Consider the following 19,961-nt stretch of genomic DNA (forward strand, 5'->3'; position numbering starts at 1 on the left):
CAGCAGTTTTGATACATTCACTAATATGGTACCTTGGATTATATCTCCTGGGTTAAAGGAGCTGCTGCTTGCAATGATTTGATATGGTGGATCTGTTGTCTGTTCACTGCTCGCACCATGCTTAGGCAGCATGGAGCCACAGGCCATACTAACTTTGCCATCAGAATATCCTGAGACGTACACCAGGAAGGTGATAGTAATGAAGGCCAGCACAAAACAAGTATGTCTCCTCATCTGAAAAGATAAAAACACCAATCAAATATTGCATTTGTTACAGTGATATTTTCTCTTATTTATTCCTTGAAGTCTGAATTCTCCGTGCACCTTTAAAATGCAGAGTGTGCCAGCCCAGGGGTTTCTGAGACCATAGCCAATATGGGACCATGTGACAAAAAATATACTTGGAACAAAGCAATCTGGTCAGTGGCAGTCCTTCCTCTGCCCAGTTAAAGAAAGCCCATCTCCCGTTGCCCAACAATAATAAAAACAGCACAATAATAAATTATAAAAGCTTTCTGACCTGTTTAGAGTAGAAGGCTTTCAGACATGGAAAGGCCATGTAGGTAGGCCACAAATGGGAGCCGATTTACACAGCAAGATGAAGGACCAGTGTCCAAGAAGTGTTGGCCAGGACACTGGGAAAGCTTCCTGCTATGCATCATGCAAGAGTGTGGAAGATATTAGAAATTGACAAAGACAAAGGGGATAGGAATGTGGGATTTTGTGCTGGATAAGATATGTGTGGCAGCAAGTTGAGTAAGTAGCATGAAGCCTGGACGATCAACAGCGGGAGCATAGAGAAATTAAGAGGGCTGCCCGGTATAATAGGGCTTGAATGCATAGTCAAATCTAGCCTCCACTACGGACTCAGGCAGTGCATTCTAAATTCTAACCACTCGCGTGTAAAAAAGATTTTCCTCATGTCATATTGGTTCTTTTGCCATTCACTTTATATTAGTGTTTCTGGTTCTCAACTTTCTGCCAATAGGAACGGTTACTTTCCATCTACTCTGTCTCATGATTTTGAACACTTCTATCAAATCTTCTCTCAAACTTTTCTTCCTCTAAGGAGAACAACCCCAGCTTCTCCAATCTATTCAGGTAACTGAAGTCCCTCATCCCATGAGTAATTCACATAAATATTTTCTGCAGCCTCGCTACAACCTTCACATCCTTCCTAAGGAGGGATCACAATACCATTGGAGGTACCACCCTTTCAATGAGTTTTCAGCCAAGATCTGCTTGCCTATTCTAGTGGATGTTAACAGTCTTACCATGGTCCTATTAGAATCAGAACTGAGGCCTCCAAGTGTATCCTGGCTAACATTCCTTCTTGTAATCAATACCACTTAAAAACAGATGGATTAATTATTCATCTCATGACATAGTCTGGAATGTGGTTTGGATGGAATGTTTGTTCCATTTACCCCTATATAAAACCAGTCAGTATGTTTGTAATTTGTTGTATCAAGTGTTTTGAGACACTTATACAATTAATATTATATTCAAGTCCAAATGTATGCTGTCTAGTCATTAAAGCAGTTTCATTGTCCAGTAATCACCCACTGAAGATATATGCAATATGGAGCATATCTTTGCGGATTCCCAGCATTGCAGGTATAACCAGACTGCCTGCATTTTGTTTGGTGTCAATGATCCTGAAATTCTGCAGAAATTATAGTGGCCCCCAGCCAAAATTTCTGGTGGAGCATCAGGGAAAATGGTCATCTTTAGTTGTATGACACTGTTTCACTGGTGGCTCCACCAATAGCTATGGCAGGAAACTGGTAGAGCCCGCACAAAGCATTTTCAACACCAATTTCTTTTTAAAAGGTCAACAGTTAATGCTGAAGTGAGAGACTTGCTGATGCACAATACAGGTTGTTCACAGATCATCGCATGTCAATGTTGTTGTCTACACCATAATAAAGGGGACAAGGTGATGAAAGGTTATACAACAATTTCAGAAAAGTCACTAATACTTTCATACAGTTCAACCACTGCCAAGGAATTCACTAATGGTCACACCCAGAGAACTGCTGGGAGTAATGGAATGTTTTCTACACAGGGAATACTTGAAGCAGAGACCATTTTGTCTCTTAAGGGAACGATAGGGAAACATTTGAGGCAGAGGGAGGGAATGGGATCAGGAAAATGTAGGATAGTGGGATTAATTTTGGAGTTTTCACTAGGATCTAAGCTATAAATATCAAAGCATTGAATGGTTAAAACACAGAAGGAGGCCATTTGGCCCTACATGCCTTTGCCAGATCTCTGCAAGAGAAACTCAGCTAATCCCACTCCCCTGCCCTTTCACTATAGCATAGCAAATCTTTTCTCTTCAGGTGCTTACCGAATTCCCTTTTGAAAGCCACAATTGTATCTGCTTCCCCAATTCTATCAGGCAGTGCTTTCTAACCCATTCGCAGCAGAAAAGGGTTTTTCCACGTTACCACTGGGTGTCTTATCATTCATCTCCAAGTCACTCACCATCCCGACTTGGAAATATATTCACTGGCAACTGAGCAGGCCAGGCTGGAGGGAAGGGCAGAGGAGCAGGCCAGGCTGCAGGATCTGCCACAGGAACAGGGCAGGCTGCAGGGTAGGCCAGCAGGAGGCCAATGCGTCCCTTGCTTTTCAGGTGAAGACCTTGCAGCCCTCCTCGAGGAAGTGGCAGCACGGCGGGAGGTGTTGGTCCCCCAGGATGGGAGGAGGAGACCCCCCCAACATGATGAAGCATGCCTGAGAGGAGGTGGTGGAGGTGGTGAGCTCCCACAACGTGGTGCGTCGCAGCATGGTAGCCTTAACCTTTGAGGGCCGCCCCCCCCAAGTCTTACTGTTGTGACTGCATTGAATCATGTTGGGCATTTCTCATATGCCGAGTGGGCAAGCAGATTGTGCCCATGCTTAGATCAGCCTCAGTGGTTCCTGAGGAGATGAGTTCTCCCCCACACAATGTGTTGCTCTTAGTTGCACATGACTAGTCTGGGGGCAACCTGCAGGAGATGCAGCTAGGTGCACCCTGAGAACTCTGGGACATGTCCTATTCAGGGTGATGAGATGGTGGAAGGGGAGCCTCAAGGTGTCGTGGCCAAGAACCATCTGCTGCCCTCGACGCTGCACATAGTTGCGCTTCCTTGCTATGGGAGCAAAGACCGTGTGGTTCCTAAAGTGATGTACGCAGGGGGGGGGGATTGGTGGGTATTGGGAGCACGTGTGGTATCTTTGTGTGAATGATCAACAGTAGCGGGGAGAGAAGGCAGTGTGCGTGCAGAGTCCATGTGCAATTTGCTGTAATGAATGGTGTTCTCTCTTTTTCAGGAGAAGAATGCTCATAATGCCTTGGAGCGTTCGAGGACTGGAGGCAGCCAGGCTCACCTCCTCATGTTAAGCTGCTTCAAGCAAGAGGCCCTTGAGCTGGAGAGGCACCATGCGCCCAGGTCAACTGGTGTCGGCAAGGCTGGGAGGGAACAGCCAGGTATTTGAGGCCAGCAGTGAGATCCGCTCTGTCTTCCCACCATCCATATGATTGTTAAATTTGTTATTATTGCAACATTGCTTGGTCACAGACTGATAGAGTCAGAGGTGTGGAGCACAGAAAAAGACCCTTCAGCCCTTCGAGGATGCGCACGTCAAGCACCTTCCTAACTATTCTAATCCCATTTCCCAGCACTCTGCCCATAGCCTTGTATGCCATGGCATCGCAAGTGCACATCCAAATACTTACTACATGTCAGGAAGGTTTCTGCGTCCACCACCCTTTCAGGCAGTGCTTTCCAGATTCCCACCACCCTCTGTGTGCAAAAGTAGGTCATCTCATCCCCTGTAAACCTCATGCTGGTTACCTTAAATCTACGCCACCTGGTTACTGATTCCTCCACCAAGGGGAAAAGGTCATTTCTGTTGACTCTATCTATGCCCTTCATAAGCTTATACACCTCAATCATGTCACCCCTCAATCTTCTCTGCTCCAGGGGAAATAACCCTGCTCTATGCAATCTCTTCTCGTAAGTGAAACTCTCCTGGCCAGCCAACACCCTGGTGAACGTCATCTGCATTCTCTCCACTGCAGTCACATCCCTCCCAGAAAGCGCATTTCAGAAATTCATGCAGAACTGTAGCTGTGTCCCAAGCAGCGTTTTGTGCAGTTGGAACATTACCTCCCCGATCCGATATTCTGTGCCTCGGCTAATAAAGGCGAGTACGGCATATGCCTTCTTAAACACGTTATGTACCTGTCCCGCTACCTTAAGGCACCTGTCGACATGTCCAGCAAGATCCCTCTGATCCTCTTTACTTCCCACGGTCCTACCATTCATCATGTATTCCCGTGCCTTGTTTGTCCTGCCCAAGTGTATCACCTCACGCTTATCCACATTACATTCCATTTGGCATTCATCAGCCCATCTGACCAGCCCGTCTATATCCTCCTGTAAGGTAAGGCTATCCTCCTCACTATTTGCCACCCCACCAATGTTCATGTCCATTGGTTCTGGGAGGTTGAGCGCATAATGGGCCAGGCGGAAAGGGATGAACTTTGTCAGTGCGTGTACATTAACTGATCCACTGTCCTTGTTGTTCATTTCAGCATCATCAAAGCCTGTCCACCAGGAGGAACTGCAGATGCCCCCTCACACCTGAGGGCCCTCAAGTGTCACCTGCGTCACACCATTTCTGCGAGGCAGGCACCACCGCAGATACTAGCACCTCGGTGGGCATTGCAACATCGGCTAGTGTCCTGGGGCACAGTGGAGAGGGCACTTCACAATCGCTGGAGGAGCTGGCAGAGACAGAGAGTGCTGATGGCGCCAGCAGTTGGAGGACTGCAGGGGACCAGGCATATGCTCAGCCGGTGCCTGATGATGTGCCTCTGGAGCTGTCCGTGACACAGCAGCTGCAGGAAATGAGGCAGGGTGTGCAGGAGCATCTGGGTGTGACACAAGCTTCACTTGGTGTACTGTGGTGGAGGAGTCCACGTGGAGCATCACTGATTCAATGAGCTTCATGGCTGAGTGTCATGCTTCCCCCATGGAGAGAGTGGTGACTCTCTTGGAGAGGTGCCTCCAGGAGATCAATCAGGTCTTCCTGGGGTTACGCTTGGACCTGCAAGCCCTCACAGCGCCAGTGGCCACAGCTGGTCAGTGCCAATGTGGGAGATGATGTGGCTTTCAAGCTTCTCAGCTCATTGCCCATCCATCCACGGTGAGCAGGGAGGTCCGGGCACAGCAGCTGCCTGTCTTATCTGCAGGCTCCTCTCACAGTGCTCCGCCTCTCTCCCAGTGACTGTTTCATCTAGTGAGGCTGCAACAAATGGGGAGATGCCAGATGTGCAACTGGCAGCTCCCTCCCAGGCGGGGCCAGCACAGGCTCCACAGGCCAGAGGATGACCACCAAGGTCATCGAGGCCAACAGGACAGCAGAGTCAGCAGGCTGTCCCAGATGCTACTCCCAACGATGGAGCAGCAGCAAGACGTAGCACCCAAAAACGTAAACGTAAGGCACCTTAGGCACACCATAGGTTTCTCACTGGTGCTTTTGTGTTGGCCCGGAATTAGGTCCTTAGAATTTATTTTTGCTTGCTTCCAGTATTGTTTTGCAAATGGCAGAACATCTGAAATTAAAATTAAAATTCAGATGTGTGACTATGCTGAGGGTGGCTCGTTTGTTCTGCATGTGTATGTTTAAGAAAAATGTCATGAATGTTTGTTTGGACATTCAAGTTTATGTACAAGGCCCTTAGTTCCTGCTGATGACCTGGCAGATTTTGCACTTAGGTGTCGAGTATGGAAGCGCCAGGCAAGGCTGATCCTGCTGATCCATTTGTGTTGTGCTAGCTGAAGGTTTGTTGGATTAAAGCCTCCCGGGTGTCCCTGCCTCCTTGGTGTAGTCCCGGGTCAGCGTCTACCCCCTCAGCATTCCCCTGTGCTTCTTCATCCCCAGAATCAGTGCTGGACTCATTGTGTACAGCCGCAGACAATGCATCGATGTCATCATCGTTCATTGCGTCCTCCCTTTCCAGCGCAAGATTGTGGAGAGTGCAGCATGCTACCACTATCATCGACACATGATCTGGGGGGTACTGGAGTGCGCCCCCTGAGCGGTCCAGACATCGGAAACGCATCTTGAGAAGACCGATGGCTCTCTCCTCCACAGCCCTAGTGGAGGTGTGGCTCCTATTGTACTGCCACTCAGCTTCTGTTCTTGGATGGCGGAGAGGCGTCATGAGCCACCTTCTGAGGGGATAGCCCTTATCACCCAGCAGCCACCCATCAAGCCAAGCTGGAGCACTGAAGAGCCCCGGCACCTGGGAGTGTCTGAGGATGTAGGTGTCGTGGGAGCTGCCTGGGTACCTTGCACACACTTGCAGAATCTGCATCCTGTGATCACACACTATCTGCACGTTCATGGAGTGGAAGCCCTTCCTGTTGACGAAAGCACCAGGCTCACCTGCTGGCGCCTTGATGGCCACATGTGTACAGTCTATTGTACCCTGGACGTGGGGGAAGCCAACAATGGCCGCAAAGCCTCTGGCTCACTGTATCTGGCTTGCCTGGCCCCAACGGAAGTGGATGAAGGTCAATGCATGCCTGAACAGAGCGTCTGTGACCTGCTTGACGGAAGTGTGGACAGCTGATTGGGAGACACCGCAAAGATCACCCACCAAGCCCTGGAAGGAGCCAGAGGCATAGAAGTTGAGGGCAGCTGTGACCTCCAGAGCCACTGGCATGGGGTGTCCACCCACACAGTTAGCAGAGATCTCAGGCCCAATCATCTGACAGATATAGTTGACTGTGTCCCTTGACAGTCGGAGCCTCCTTCGGCACTGCACCTTAGACATATCGAGATAGTTGCTTTGCCGCCTGTATACTCTGGCAGCAGGATAGTGGCGTCTTCTGTGGCCCCTTCCACCTTGGACAACCTCTTGTCCCTGCATCCCTTGTGCCTGTGACTATACTCCCAAGTGTGGCTCCCCTGGAGGCTGAATGTGCACTCCTGGCTTCCTCCTCCTTCTAGCCCTCCCATCCTCTTCAGAGGAGCTGCTTCCAGTGGACACGTCATATCCCATACCCAGGCTAAGGGGAGGCTTCTGGGAAGCTACAGGCCCACTAAAGATTTCTGACTGCAGACCGCTGACCTGAAGGTTCAAAGTACACAGAAAGCTGCAGGAATTCATTCTGAACAGGCAAGTTTAAGATACTTTCTCCAATAAATACTCCACAAAGCAGACTGACGACCCCACTAAGCCCTCTTATCCCGCCCCGGATGAGGTTCATAGAAAAGTCTTTTACCCACCTGCCCATTGCGTCCATGCGCCGACCCGAAGATCACATGGGCACCTAAAAATCGCCATCGATTGAAGAATAAAGGTCCTTAACTGGCCTGTTAATTAATGGCGGACGTGCGTCGGACTTCATCGCACGCCCACCCAGCGAAATATTGCGATGGCGCGCGGTGGTGTCAGGACACTCGCCCGACATCACCAAGCGCCATTTTACGCAGGGCCCGCCCCCCCTCATGTCAAACTGAAAATTCTGCCCTAGGTCATTAACATATATCAAGAAAACATCCAAGATTCTACATCAGAATTCACCACTGGCTGGTTTCATGAGAGTCCAATATCCGAAAGTGCATTGACATCTATGAATGTTGCTATCTTTCTTCATATATCCATAAGCCACTATTTTAACAGCCCCTCAATATTGAACTTGTATGACAGGGTTTGTGAAACATTTATCAGCAAGCAGTCACGTTTAGAAAGCAAATTGTCAGCATTATAAAAGGAAGCGATAATCCAGGAATTTTAATTGATACAATGGCTTTTCTGGTGAGGTCTTGAAAAATAACCAGGCTTAACACATAGCAAAGACATAAGGAAAGGTCCCTGACTCACAATTTTATCCACAAAATCACAAAGTGAGATAAGATGGGTTGCGGAGCTTTGGGTCAATCAATTTGGCATAGCTTCAGCAATGGTATTAACAGAACAGAATTTATGGCACACCATGAACAATGGCAGAACTTGCTAGTGCCACAATTTTCTGGGGCTTTAAAGTTGTAAATGAACCTAATGCTTTTGATGTGCCATTCTAATGGCAAAACTCTCCAGGAAATTCTAGGCCAAAGTTACAAAAGTGCTTTGGATAGTACATGAAATTATTGTTTAAAAGAGAGAGTATCATACAAGATACCAAAGCAGTGATCCTGTCCTGTGGTTTGATGGATAGTTGAATATTACACAACATATAATATTTATCATTAAATCATTAAACACCTACTTTCTCCTTTACAATACTTTTGTTGATAAAAATAATTTAAAAAACTGGCCATTAATTTATTTTTGTCAAATTTCAGATTTGGTTCAAAAGACAGGTTATTTCTAAAAGTTGTTTTTAGTTGTTGACAAAATAACCTTTGGAAAACAGTCAAATTATGCTGGCATTTGATAAAAGATTTTCTGCTTTGTCTGTAGATTATTGGCTTTGGTGCTAACTAGGGTTGCTAACTTTGGTTCAAGGCGTCACTTGAGGTCTAATCACATGTTGTTCTGATCATATAACGCCTGCAAATGCTATCGCATTTACCATAGAAAGGTTAGGGCCCTGTAGTTGAGTATATTTCCTCATGATTTCACACCAGTAGTGGTTGGATGAGAAGTTTGGTGAAGCTGAAGAAAGGGAACCAAAGATGGAAGAGGAATTAAAAGGGGGAGATCCGAGGTGGCTGAAAACTAGTAACTCACTGACATGGTGCTGAAATCTAATGGATGTCCCTCACAACCAACAGTAATATGATCACTCACTAATATGTATCTGGTAGAATGCAATAGGTGTGCCGATGACAATTCTAAACTGGGAGCTTTAGTCACAGCCTATATTCGGACTTCACATGTCATAACTGACTCTCTGACCTGAACCAAACCGACTGTACAAAAGACAGCAAGCTTGCAGTTTGGGGCATTTCACATAGGGTACATCATCCTAAACTCAGCTCAGCACCAACATTTCTCAACCAACCCCAGGCTCAGACACAATAAAGGATGGTTTTCGTAGAACAACTGAAATTAGAGCACAGTAAGTGACCATTCACCCCATAATGCTCACTCACTCCTTCCCCAGATCTTTTTATGTTCCCCACATTCAAATATTTATCATATTCCCTTTTAAATGATGTTCCTGCTTCAGTAGCCACTGTGGTGACTCACCTCATGATCCAATATCCCTCAGTTAAAGAATTTTCCTTCTTTCCTCTTTCATGTTTTGTCTTTGTGTTCGTCACTTGGCCACTATAAATAATTCTTCACTATTTATCCCAGGTAAAGTCCTCAGGTTTCACTCATGCCCTTTACTGGTTGCTCCATTCTTGACACAGCCCTCACCTAACACAATGCGGCTTCTAGCTCTGTAGGAAATACTAGACCCCACCAAATTCCACCCCCCCACCATCTCTCTCCCTCTCCCCCAAACTGAAGCCCAAGCACCAGACCCCATTCTTCCTCTCACCACAAGCTTCCATTCCTGAGTCCCTCTCTTCCCCCAAACTTCCTAAATCCCATTCCTAAGTCCCTTTTTCGACCTGAACCTCTGTACCTCTCATACCCTCTCATTCCCCTCAGATTACCCCTGTTCCCCTCAGATATCCCCTTTGCCCTCAGATCCCCATTGCCCTCAGAAACCCCCGTTCCCCTCAGGACCCTCCATTCCCCTCGGACCCCACCTCATTCCCCTCAGATACCCACTTTGCCCACAAACCGCCATTGCCCTCACACCCCCACCACCTCCTCCCCCCAACATTCCCCTCAGATCCCCATTCCCTTCAACTCCTCCAGTCCCCTCAGACGTCCATTCTCAGACCCTCCGTTTCCCCAGGGATCCTAATTGACGGGGAGGGAGGCGAGATTAGGGAAGGGGATTGGAAGGTATTTAAAACGATCTCATCTCCGGAGCAGTTTCGGAGCAGCGACAGGGAGATCCCCGCGCCGAGTGCCACTGTTGGACTGAATGCAGCAAGGTTAATTTTTGACGGAAGCTGGCCAGTCCCCCACCCCCGACCACAGTGAGGAATCTCCAGGCACATCAGGGAATCCCTCAAACAGTTACGACTTCTCGCTCTGACTAACAATTGTTGGCTGAGAAAGATCGCACATGTCTGGAGTAAATAATCAAAGAGTGAAACTTTCAGGTGGGAAACCGAATGAGACCCACGTTAAGCATTACTGCACCATTGCACAAATACCGTTAAAATTGGAGAAGTGTTGACCTGGGGTGAAGTGTTTAGATATAAACAGATTTAATACTCAGTCCAGCTGGCACTGGATCCTCTGCATTAATCGTTTCCTTTCACCCTGCGATAGAAAAGCATCGGATTTGAAAATCAGGTACTTACCTTCTCTTGCAGAAACAGCAGACTGAGGGGTGGCGGCGAAACTCTGCCACATTCAACTAATTGTAGCCGGAGTCTCCGCCTAGTTTCAGTGACGAAATTCTTCTCGCCATAAACGAACAAAATAAAACATTCTTCTTCACGATTGCTGACCAGACTCAAATGTTTTGAGTCATACGGACTCGAAATATTAACTCTGTCTTCCTTTCCACAGATTGTGTCAGACTTGCTGAGTTTTTCCAGCAATTTTTTGTTTCAAATATTTGCTGCAATGCTTGCGATCTGATTCATGCACCAACATCCGTATTTCGCCACAAGAAATTAAGCAAGTTTACGTGCGTCATTCAGTGGTAAGTTTCCCGAATTGTTTGGGGAAAATTGTGCGGAACTGAGTGCCAATCTTCGAACCGCATTACAGAGCTGAGTTGATGGCGACTGAGCCACTGAACGTGTGCTGGCTTAGAAGATAGAGCTACTGACACGACCGTTTAAAATTTTTACAGAGCTTATGGAGTCATCAAATCATAGAATGATTACTAAAGAGTTCTGAAGAGTCATATTCAACTCGGAAAGTTAACTCTGTTTCTCTTTCCACAGAGGCTGCCAGACCTGCTGAGAATTTCCCGCACTTTCTGTTTTTATTTCAGATTTCCAGCATCCACAGTATTTTGCGTGGGCTCCCTTTTGAAAGCCTTCTTGGAATCTGCTTCCACCACAACCTCAGGCAATGCTTTCAGATTACAAACACTCACTACCTTAAAAAAAAAGTTTCCCCTCATACTTTCTTTTTCAATGCACCTTAAATTGGTGTCCCCTCCCACCAATAGGAAGTTTCTCTCTACTCACTTTGCCTGGACCCCTCAAGGTTTTGAACATTCCTGTCAGTTTTTCTCTCAACCTTGTTGTCTCTGAGAAGCTTTTCCAATCCTTACTGAAGTACCTAATCTCTGGAATCATTCTTGTAAGTCTTTTCTGCACCCTCTCAAATGCCTTCACATCCTTCCTAAAGGCAGAAACAATCTTTCATAAACATTCACCATAACATTCTGGCTTTTGTACTCTATATCTCTATTATAAAGCTTAGGATCCATATGTCATAACACAGTTTTTTTTTCAACCTGCCCTGCATTCTTCAATGATTTGTGCACTTATGTACCTAGGATGCCCTGCTCCTGCACCCCATTTAGAATTATACCTTTTATTTTATATTACCTCTTGTTCTTTCTACCAAAATGAATCACTTCACGTTTCTCTGCACTGAATTTCATCTGCCATGTGACCGTTGATTTCACCACCCTGTCTATGGATTCTTGATTCTACCACTATCCTTACCATTCTCATTTGTAACTATTATCACCGTTCCTTCATTGCCTCTTGGTCGAAGTCCTGGAACTCCTGTCTAACTGCACTCTGGGTGTACCTATACCAAATGGACTGCAATGGCTCAAGAAGCTGGCTCATCACCACCTCAGGGGCAGTTAAGGAACGGCAACAAATATTGGCCTTGCCAACGACACTCATATCCTAAGAATGAATAAACTTAAAAAATCAAAAACAAAGCTGCCTAAAATCTGCCTGTAGGACCTCATTCTTCTTTCTACCTGTGTTGTTGCTACCTCAGGCTGTTCACAATCCCTCCCAGAGTTCTCTGCAGCTGCTCAGTGACATCTTTGACCGTGGCACCAAGGATGCAACATACCATCCTAGATTCACATCTGTGACCACAGAAACACCTGTCTGATCCCCTAACTGTAGAATTCCATTTCAATATTCCTTTCCCAATCTTCCTCCTGCCCCACTCTCTGTACAGCTGAGTCACCTGTGGCCCACAGACTTGGCAAGAGGATAATATGATTATCGCTATTGGTTTTTGATTCAGTGTGATGTTTGCAGATTAATTTAGGTAAAGATTTTTGCTCTGATTTTTTCCATGGAAGGTTGAAGAGTTTTGCTTGCTTTCCCTTTCACATGCTTTTATCTATTGAGTTAAGATGAGGAGAAATTTCTTCAATCTGAGTGCTGTGAATCTTTGGAATTCTCACTCCATGGTTGAGTATATTAAGGCTGGGATAGACTTTTGATCTCTCAGGGAATCAAGGGATGTGGAGAGTGGTGGGCAGAAAGTGGAGTTGAGATGGAAGATCAGCCATGATTTTATTGAATGATAGAGCAGCTTGAGGGACAATATAATCTAATCCTGCTTCTATTTCTTTTGTTCTTATGTTCTTATTGATAGAATATGGAACATATATTTTCTGCCAATCTTTAACAGGAGCTATATGATTATAAATTAGTTATTTAATTGGAAGCCTTAATCAAATTGATATAAAACTGCAAAAAACACTCATGATGAAAACTATACCTAATTAACCCAGATCAACACAACTTTATTCAAAGTTAATATGTTCCAAGTATTACCAAATTAGAATAGATTGAAGAAGGAGGAAACCAACCCATTCAAATTAGGTGCACCATAAAGCTGGTGTAAATTGAATTGACACTCTCATTACCCAATTCCTAATGTCACAATGACAAAGCAAAAATTCAGCAGAATATTGTCATAACATTTATATTCCTCAAGAGAGTTCAAAAGCTTTCCTCTTAGAAGCTGGGGGCTGCATTGAAATCTCATTGGCCCCAAAATTACACCATGCAGTACAAGCATAGAAGTGGACGGAGCGATGCCTTGCAAAAGAGAAAGTTTAACAATGGCAGTAAGAACGGGACACATTAGGAGGTGATTTGCAGTCAGGAGTTGGGTTGGAAAAGAAAACTGCAGAGTGGGAAGAGATGGAACTTGATTTAAAGGTAGAAGGTGTGGAGACAGTGGGAAGGAAAGGTGGAGGATGCAGGGATGCACTTATAATTTTGGAATAAAGGAGTCCATAAGCTTATTACTGAGTTTAAAAATACATAAGAAAACATAACTTGCATTAAACCCACACAAGTAGCACAGAGCCCATAATTTTCATATTGTTCCTTGGTTGACATATTAGTTGTCAGTAGAGCATTCAGAAAAGAGTCCCGGTTGTTTCTGACTACTCCAGAGTAGTAAAAGGACTGAAGGAAAATAGAAAATGCTGGAAGCACGCAGTAGATCAGTTATCATCTGTAAAATGAGAAGTCAACATTTCAGGTGTGATGTTTTATCAGTGATGTAAGCTGAAGGGTAAAATATTTTAATAGAGTTGGAAAAGAAACAGATACTCCAGTTGCAGAGATGAAGGTTCCAATATGAATGAGGAGCTTAAGGGTAATTATTATCAGTGAAGAAGTATTACTGGGAAATTAAATGGGATTATAAGCTAACAAGTCTTCTGGACCTGGTGACCTGCAGTCTGGGGTTTTAAAAGAGGTGAGTACAGAGACAGTGGATCCATTGATTGTGACCTTCCAGAATTTCCTAGATTATAGAACAGTTCCTATCAACTGGAAGGTAGCAAATGTAACCCTGCTATTTCACTAACGAGCGAGAGAGAAAACAGGGAACTACAGGCCAGTTAGCCTGACATCAATACTAGGGAAAATACAAGAATTTATTATTAGTGGCATGGTAACAGGGCACTTAGAAAATCATAAAATGGTTGGGCAGAGTCAAAACGGATTTATGAAAGGGAAAATGTGTCTGCCAAACCTGTTAAGAGTTTTTTGTGGTTCTAATAAGGTGGATAGAGAACCAGTGAATGTAGTGTATTTAAATTTTCAAAAACCATTCAATAAGGTGCTACACAAAACAAAATTAGGGCTTGAGGGATAGGAGGTGATTTGAGTAGTATGGATTGGGTTGGTACACATATGTTCCCTTGAGTTTAGATTTGAACAACGAGAGGCAATCTCATTGAAACATATAAAATTCTTAAGGGCCTTGGCCAGGTACATATTGGGAGGATGTTTTCCCTGGCCGAGGGGTCACAGTCTCAGAATAAGATATCAGCCATTCAGGACTGAGATTAGGAGAAATTCCTTCACTAAAATGGTTGTAAACCTTCGGAATTCTGTACTCCAGAGAGCTGTGGATGCTCAGTCACTGAGTAAATTAAAGTCGGAGATCAACAAACATTTGGATACTAAAGGAATCAAAGGATATCGGTTTAGTGTGGGAGGTAGAAAATCAGCCACGACCTTATCAAATGGCGGAGCAGTTTGTGGGGCCACATGATGCACACCTGCCTTTATTTCTTATGTTCTGATGGGTTGAAATGTTAGATAATGGAAAATAAAATCACAATGAGGCAATGAAGCATATGAAAAGAATGTGCAGATAGATACAGTGGTGATAAGGCAGGAGAGAGGTTCATTCAATTGAAAAGAGGAATTTGGAGGAAAGAAAAATATTCAAATGATGGAGATCTGAAATGAAAACAGCAAATACTGGAAGGACATAGAAGATCCCACAGACCCACTAAAGCAATCATGCAATATCCTGGACAGTGATCTTCTCAATTTTCCATCCGTGCACACCCTCACCCCCCACCCACTGAATTGATTTCCAATGGTCTCACATTGAACTCCATTTGCCACAGAGATGTTTGAATGAAAATGGCAGAGGTACTTTATGTAGAAAGGTAAAAAGAGTACAGAGCCATGCAGACATCTTTTCACCGATTTGCCTAATTACATGGTCTTTTGAAATGTTTCCATTGCCTCGCTGAGACTATTTTTTGTATCACTTCTCTTAGAGCTGATGCAGACCTGATGGACCAAATGGCCTCTTTCTGTGCTCTGCTATCCTATGATTATCTTATTAATGAGTTTGTGGGTTCATTCGGTCTTAACTCTTTCTGATAATGAAGTAACTTTCATTTCTCTCTTTCTTCTTAACTCTACAAAACTACTTGCTTATCCTTCAGTTTTTTGTTCTGGCAAAGGGTTTGACTTGAAATGTTACCTTGTCTTTTCTCTTTACAGATGCTGATGAATTCGTTGTATGTTTTCAGTGTTCTCTATTTGCTTTTGATTCAAGTATTTCCTTTGGGACTGATGAAAAATTGTTCTTATTCTATCATTTTGACACTTAATACGACTCATATCTAATTATTCTGCTAATAATATTGGTAAATTAATTATCTAATTATATAGAAATACAATATTTCTATTATAACATATTGAGAGCATAGGTTTACAATTCACATAGTGTTTTTAATCAATAATAATGTAATTCATCTCTCAGTATTTTATGCGAAGTTTATAGGTTGCCACAGGCATAGCTGAGTTAATTTAACTATGACATGATGCTTTACTTTCCATAAAGCACTGGTCTCTGATGTATATTTTATTTATATACTATTGACATGCTATTTTAAGTACTTTTAAGCATCTCTGCAGAGAATTATAAGTGGGGCTGCGGGAATCTCTGACGAGCTACACAAACTCTTTGAAACCATCTGTAGAGATGGCACAATTCTACAGGTATGAAGGATAAGTCAATTGTTAGCTCATAGAAGCTCAAGGGAAACTGCACCAACTAATAGGGCCTTTTGCATCTTTTGTCAGCTGTGAAAATAGTTTCACCAAACCAGCATGGGAGGCAATGGCAGCAGTGGTTAGCGCCAATGTCCTCCAAAAGAGGACAGCCACCCAGTGCTACTACAGGAAGAATGGTCTCATCCGTTCCGCTAGGGAAAGTCACTTCTCTCTTCACTCTCAACTCACATATTCACAAACCCATCACACATCCACAGGGATCTCACACCTCAAGGGACAACACCACTAACTCTCACACACACCCTCACATCTCCATCAGGCTCATACCCTCTCGAGCTCGTGTCCTCATCCTGTCCATGGCTCTGCTCACCACACAAACATTCCATGCAGTGCCATGTGTCCTGCTTACACTCTCTCCGTTTGTTTCCACATAGGAGAAGCCTCCTCACATCAGCAGGGAGAGGTCCCAAACTGGGGGGGGGGGGGGGGGGGGGGGGTGGAGTGGCCCACATTAGGCCTTTGAGGAGTGTGCATCATGCTGACTGGTGAGGACACAGCCTGCGGTGACGGTGAGGTCAGTGGCAAATGCCCTCATGAGGATCCTGCACCACATCATCCCTCTCTCATCGTGACTGTGAGTGCTCTCTCTCCTGCTTTTGACTCTGCTGACATGCACCAATTATCTCTACTTCAGTTCACAGGGAGCTCAGCCAAGTGACCGACACCCTCAGCCAGACAGTCCCTCAGCTCCATCCAGGTTCTCATCTCCAGCCAAAAGGACACCTCCTCCACTGAAGAGCTGGAAATAAGCAGCCTGGAAGACCCATTACAGCGCTTACCCACACCGTCCACCAGCACAGAGACACACACCTCGGTGGGATCTAGATCTAGAGCAGGCTCGGGTTCACAATCTGGTGGTCAACGCATGGACACCTGTCTGCAGCAGGAAGAGGCAGGTTTGGCCGAGCTCCCCGGCACTCGGACAACTGCTGGGGAAGAGGCATGTGTGAAGTCCGAGTCAGATGACAAGCTTCTGGATTTGACCTTCCAACTCATCGTGGAGAGTCAGCAGAAGGCGTGGGAACATCACGCAGAGCTGTTGGAAACCCTGAACAGAGTGGTTAGCGAAGAGTGTGTCCGCCTGCTGCCTGTAGTGGTGCCCACATATGTGCATTTGGAGGTCTCCATGGGCAGGATGGCAGACGCCAAGGAGACCCTGGTTCTTCAGAATGTGGAGATGTGTGCAGACCTGCCTCCATCGTATGAGCCATGGATGAGTTCCTGCAGTGGCAACGCGAGAGGGAAATGGGGCACCTCAACATACCTCCAGGTGCTCCTTCCCCTCAAGGAGTCAGGTTGTGGCCCCCGGCCACCTGGAGGGAGGAACAGCAGCAGCTGGACACCCTGGGTCCTCCACTCAGGAATCTCAGAGGCTGCCCTCTCCCTCTGCTTATGAGCCCCGCAACCTCGTCCTCTGTCACCCCAGAGGGAGCAGCTGGCCCACAAGTGATTCTGGAGGGAGAAGTGTGTGTGTGTGTGTGTGTGTGTCAGTCAGGGCCTTTCGGATCCTCGTGCAAGCTCTCTCCCATGCACGTGGATCCTTCACATATCTCACTCCCCTCAATGTCCTGAGCATTTTCAATGCTGTCTGCTGGGGTTCACTTTCAGTTGTCCATCTGAGCTGACCTGCATCTCTACTCACCCAATGATCACACACCCATACAGCACCTGATCTCGCCCACCACAACTGTTGTTTCACTTTCGATTTAGACAGCTTTGTCTTGATTCCATTTCTTCCCCGGCTTTACCACTCCCCCCGGTCACCTATTTCCTTTCCCCCATCACTGTTGACCCCCCTGGCATCACCTTCCACCTCCCCTCCATGACCTACCGACTTCCATCGGGGATGTCCGGTGAACTTGCACGTTCCCTTCCTTCCTAAAAAATCCCACCCCCATCCACATTCACCTCTCCAACTTTCTCCTTCTCACCCCCCAGGGTCCATGTCTGCCTCCGAGTCACCGCCAATCACCCTCGCCATCTCTTCTACTGCTACTGTCGAACCCTCACCCTCCCACCCTACCACCTCACTCTGCCCTTGGTCGTTCTCACCATTCCCTCGTTCCATGCCCACCCTCAGTTCACTCCCCAAGAGGCAGTTATGGACTCATCAGAGCCCTCCCTTGCTCATTCATTTGGACATTCCCCTCTGGACCCCTTCTCCCCTTGGAGCCCCTTTCCCCTTTAGAACCCTTCCCACACAGACTCCCCCTGCCTCCCCCACTTTGGTCCTGACTCCCCACCCCCAATTAGTCCTTCCCCCTTTCTGACTCCTTCAGACACCCTTACTTCTTCCCTCACCCTTGGTCCTTCCCCCTCCCAACTCTTTCCTCCAGCCTTACTTATTCCTGCAGCCTTACTTCTTCCTCAATAATTAGTCCTTCCCCCTTCCTGACTCCTTCCTCCGCTCTTACTTCATCCTCCAGCCTTACTCCTGCCCCTCTCCGTACTCATTCCTCCCCCTGGACTCCACCCACCCCCACCCCCCCCGCACTCCTTCCTCCCTCAGAACTCCTTCCCTTACATCTTCCATCCCACTTACATTTACCTCCCCAGTTGCTGTCTTCTATTCTGTTAGCCCTTCCCAACATTACCCTGTCCTGACACTTTCATTCCCCCTCTCCCAACCTCACCCCATCCATTCACTCCCCCCCTCCCAACCTCACCCCATCCTGATGCCTTAACTCCACCCCCCACCTCCCAACCTCACCCCATTCTGACACCTCTTCCTCTCCCTGTCGATCCTAGACCTTCCTCTCCCATCCCCTGGTATATCTTCCTGTCCCAAACACAGCTGGAACTTCCTCTCCACCCCTCTCGACCATCATCTGTTGCGAGCAGACCCTCAATGGTGAATTTCCAACTTCTGTGAGCTGCTTCGCAGTGGATCCATGTTTTTGAGAATCCACCCAGCATGTCATGGATGCTCCTCCAGTGTGCTATTGGTGTCAGGCTCCAGCATCTTCTGCTCCTCGGATGTCCACGATGTGGGCAAGGCCCACACAGTAAGTCCTGACTTCGGTATGTCCTATTTGTCAAGACATGTTCTGCACCAGCGTGCAATCATGCTGACATGGACCGTCGATCCAGCGGCGAGATGACTCCGACGAGTTGGCCTTCTAATGCTATGCAGATGTTTACAATAAGGTTCCCGATATCTGATGGCGGGAATGTGGCCGGCCATCGATGGGCTGAGCGAACAATCGCAAACTGGTTTCACAACGTCGTGAAACCGACTTCTGGCCTTCTCGTAATATTGTCCATTCACGCCGTAAAGCATGCCCAATACCAGCGGGCATGGAAAACTCCGCCTGAGTGTCTGCAGCCCTTGTCCTTCCATATCATAGAAGACGTGAGTTTGGAAGTTACTGTCAAAGGAGCCTTGGTGAGTTACTGCAGTGCATCTTTTGGTAGTACACTCTGCTGCCACTGTGAGTCAGTGGTGGAAGGAGTGAATGTTTAAATTGGTAGATGGAGTATCAATTATGCGGGCTGCTTTGTCCTGGGTGGTGTCAAGTTTCTTGAGTGTTGTTGGAGCTGCACTCATCCAGGCAAATGGAGAGTATTCCATCACACTGCTGACTTGTGCCTTGTAGATAAATGGTGGGCAGACTTTTGGGAGTCAGGAGGCTACTCACCACAGAATTTCCAGCCTCTGATCTTCTCTTGTAGCCACAGTATTTATATGGCTGGTCCAGTTAAGCTTCTGGTCAGTGTTAACCATCAGCATCCTAAGGCATTCAGCAATGGTAATGCCATTAAGTGACAAGGGGAGCCGGTTAGCTTCTCTCTTGTTGAGATGGTCATTTTCTGGCATTTGTGTGGAGCACAAATTTTGGCACTCATCAGCCCAAACCTTAAAGTGGTCCAGGTCTTGCTACATGCTGCTTCAGTATCTGAGGAATGGCGAATGGTTCGTCACTTACAGCTAGCACCTCTTCCTCTGCATCTGTCAGTGTTCAAATGGCTGGAGGGCTCTTCTTCAGAGCTGAGTACGTAATGTGTAGTTAGATTGCAGAGTAACCATGACCTCATTGAACAGGCTCAAGGGTTTAGATGACACAATCCTGTTTCTATGTTCCTATGTTACACCATAA

The 19,961-nt window shown here is 46.3% G+C and overlaps 1 protein-coding gene across 1 annotated transcript in view; it reads right to left on the reverse strand.

Annotated features, from left to right (window-relative positions):
- The window catches only part of LOC121288800 (putative ferric-chelate reductase 1), a 53,495-nt gene extending 42,772 nt beyond the window's left edge, over positions 1-10,723 (reverse strand). Inside the window, exons 1-2 of the mRNA XM_041207527.1 lie at positions 10,384-10,723; positions 33-234 (exon numbers count right to left, since the gene is read on the reverse strand). Coding sequence (XP_041063461.1) covers positions 33-234 — 202 coding nt within the window. The 5' untranslated portion in view covers positions 10,384-10,723. The remainder of the gene's footprint in view (positions 1-32; positions 235-10,383) is intronic.
- Between the last annotated feature and the right edge of the window lie 9,238 nt (positions 10,724-19,961).

The sequence above is a fragment of the Carcharodon carcharias genome, chromosome 16, assembly GCF_017639515.1.
Source record: "Carcharodon carcharias isolate sCarCar2 chromosome 16, sCarCar2.pri, whole genome shotgun sequence".
Lineage (NCBI taxonomy): Eukaryota > Metazoa > Chordata > Chondrichthyes > Lamniformes > Lamnidae > Carcharodon > Carcharodon carcharias.